Here is a 1,497-nt window from a genome sequence, read left to right on the forward strand (position 1 = left end):
GTGTGAGGGATAGAAACTGATTTTGTTGAGATGAAAGACTAAAGTAAACTTCATCCCGACGAGGATGGGATTCGAACCCACGCGTGCAGAGCACAATGGATTAGCAGTCCATCGCCTTAACCACTCGGCCACCTCGTCGTGCTGTTGGGGCAGTGTAAAGGAAAAAGCAGCTCTGGGTATCAAACCCAGGAGCGTCTCAGGAGGTTTTCATGCTTGAACAGTGTTGTGTTGTTGTGTTGTTGTGTGCAGCTGAGGCTGAACTCCTGCAGGTCGCCCATCAAGCAGCGCCGCAGCCAGGACCAGAACACACGAAGGCCGAGGAAACCAAAACACACAGACAGGTAACACACACACTGTAATACATACAGACCTAAGACGCATAATGATATTGACCCTGAACCCTAATATAGATGTAACAAACACACAATGGTAAAACTGTTCGTTTTGTGCATGAACGTGACCTGCTCTGTTCACACACTGGCTCAATCAGACGTTACACAGACTTTGCACTGAGGAGATAACAGGCCGTTTAAAATCTTTGGACATCCTGCAGCACATGAGTGAAAGCAGTGTGTGTGTGTGTGTGTGTGTGTGTGTGTGTGTGTGTGTGTGTGTGTGTGTGTGTGTGTCCAGCAGGAGGCGCTGTGTCTTCTCCTCAGTAAACTGTCTGTCCTGGAGCAGCTGAGAGACGAAGCTGATGAGACGGGAAGACAGATGGACAGACAGACGGAGGAGAGAAGGAGGACAGAGAGAGAGACAGAAGAGCTGGAGACACAGCTGCTGACACTGGACACATCGGACCCACAACATGTGAGTGTAATAACAATGTTTACATGTCTTACACGTCTGATTTATTTCTGTACTGAACAAGGACAATACACAATACATGTAAATCACCAGACACGGCTAAAAGCTCATTTCCATCTGTATAGAATATACACATTGAAATATTAATATGAAAATCTGTAAAACAAAAGAAAGTTAAAGACAAAACTCTTTCTGCTGCTGAGCTGCAAACTTTTCTTTGTGCTGTGAGCAACATGGAGGGGGCGGAGACAAGCCCAGAACAGGAAGTGGCTCATTCAGGGGAATTAGCTCAAATGGTAGAGCGCTCGCTTAGCATGCGAGAGGTAGCGGGATCGATGCCCGCATTCTCCACAGACTTTTAACCCTTTACTCTCTGCACTGTCTGATGTGAGAGCAGAGAATCTAACAGTGGCAGGTGAACTACAGCTACTAACTGAAATATGTAGAGAGAGTGCAGCTGGACGGGTTCAGCAGGAGTTAAAGGAGACTGCTCAGTAAAAGATCTGACAGCTGTGTCTGTTTCATGTGGTAACGTGAGGAAGGTTGCAGCCTCCTCATCCTCTCTCCACACATCTGATCAGTCTGTTTCTGTTGCACATTGAAGAAACAGCTCTCCAGACGTAGCAGTGGTGAGAGAGGAGATCGCTGAGTCTCTGCAGTGACAGGTCGTCAGCCTGGACTTACATGTGA

General features: G+C 47.3%; 1 protein-coding gene and 2 non-coding genes across 3 annotated transcripts in view; 2 read left to right on the forward strand and 1 right to left on the reverse strand.

The window, feature by feature from the left end:
• LOC147819626 (uncharacterized) overlaps positions 1 to 1,494 on the forward strand; it is a gene marked incomplete at its 5' end in the record, with an annotated part of 3,418 nt that extends 1,924 nt beyond the window's left edge. The window contains 3 exons of the mRNA XM_087172043.1: positions 250 to 341; positions 634 to 810; positions 1,412 to 1,494. Of these exons, the coding sequence (XP_087028169.1) occupies positions 250 to 341; positions 634 to 810; positions 1,412 to 1,456 (314 nt within the window). The remainder of the gene's footprint in view (positions 1 to 249; positions 342 to 633; positions 811 to 1,411) is intronic.
• trnas-gcu (transfer RNA serine (anticodon GCU)) lies at positions 57 to 138 on the reverse strand. The gene has a single exon. It is a non-coding gene; the product is annotated as a tRNA-Ser (tRNA).
• Positions 1,086 to 1,158, forward strand: trnaa-agc (transfer RNA alanine (anticodon AGC)). The gene has a single exon. It is a non-coding gene; the product is annotated as a tRNA-Ala (tRNA).
• Positions 1,495 to 1,497: the final 3 nt, after the last annotated feature.

Source organism: Seriola lalandi, unplaced genomic scaffold (assembly GCF_002814215.2).
Source record: "Seriola lalandi dorsalis isolate HSWRI2012SDOR001 ecotype SW California unplaced genomic scaffold, Sedor1 jcf7180002051665, whole genome shotgun sequence".
Classification (NCBI taxonomy): Eukaryota; Metazoa; Chordata; class Actinopteri; order Carangiformes; family Carangidae; genus Seriola; species Seriola lalandi.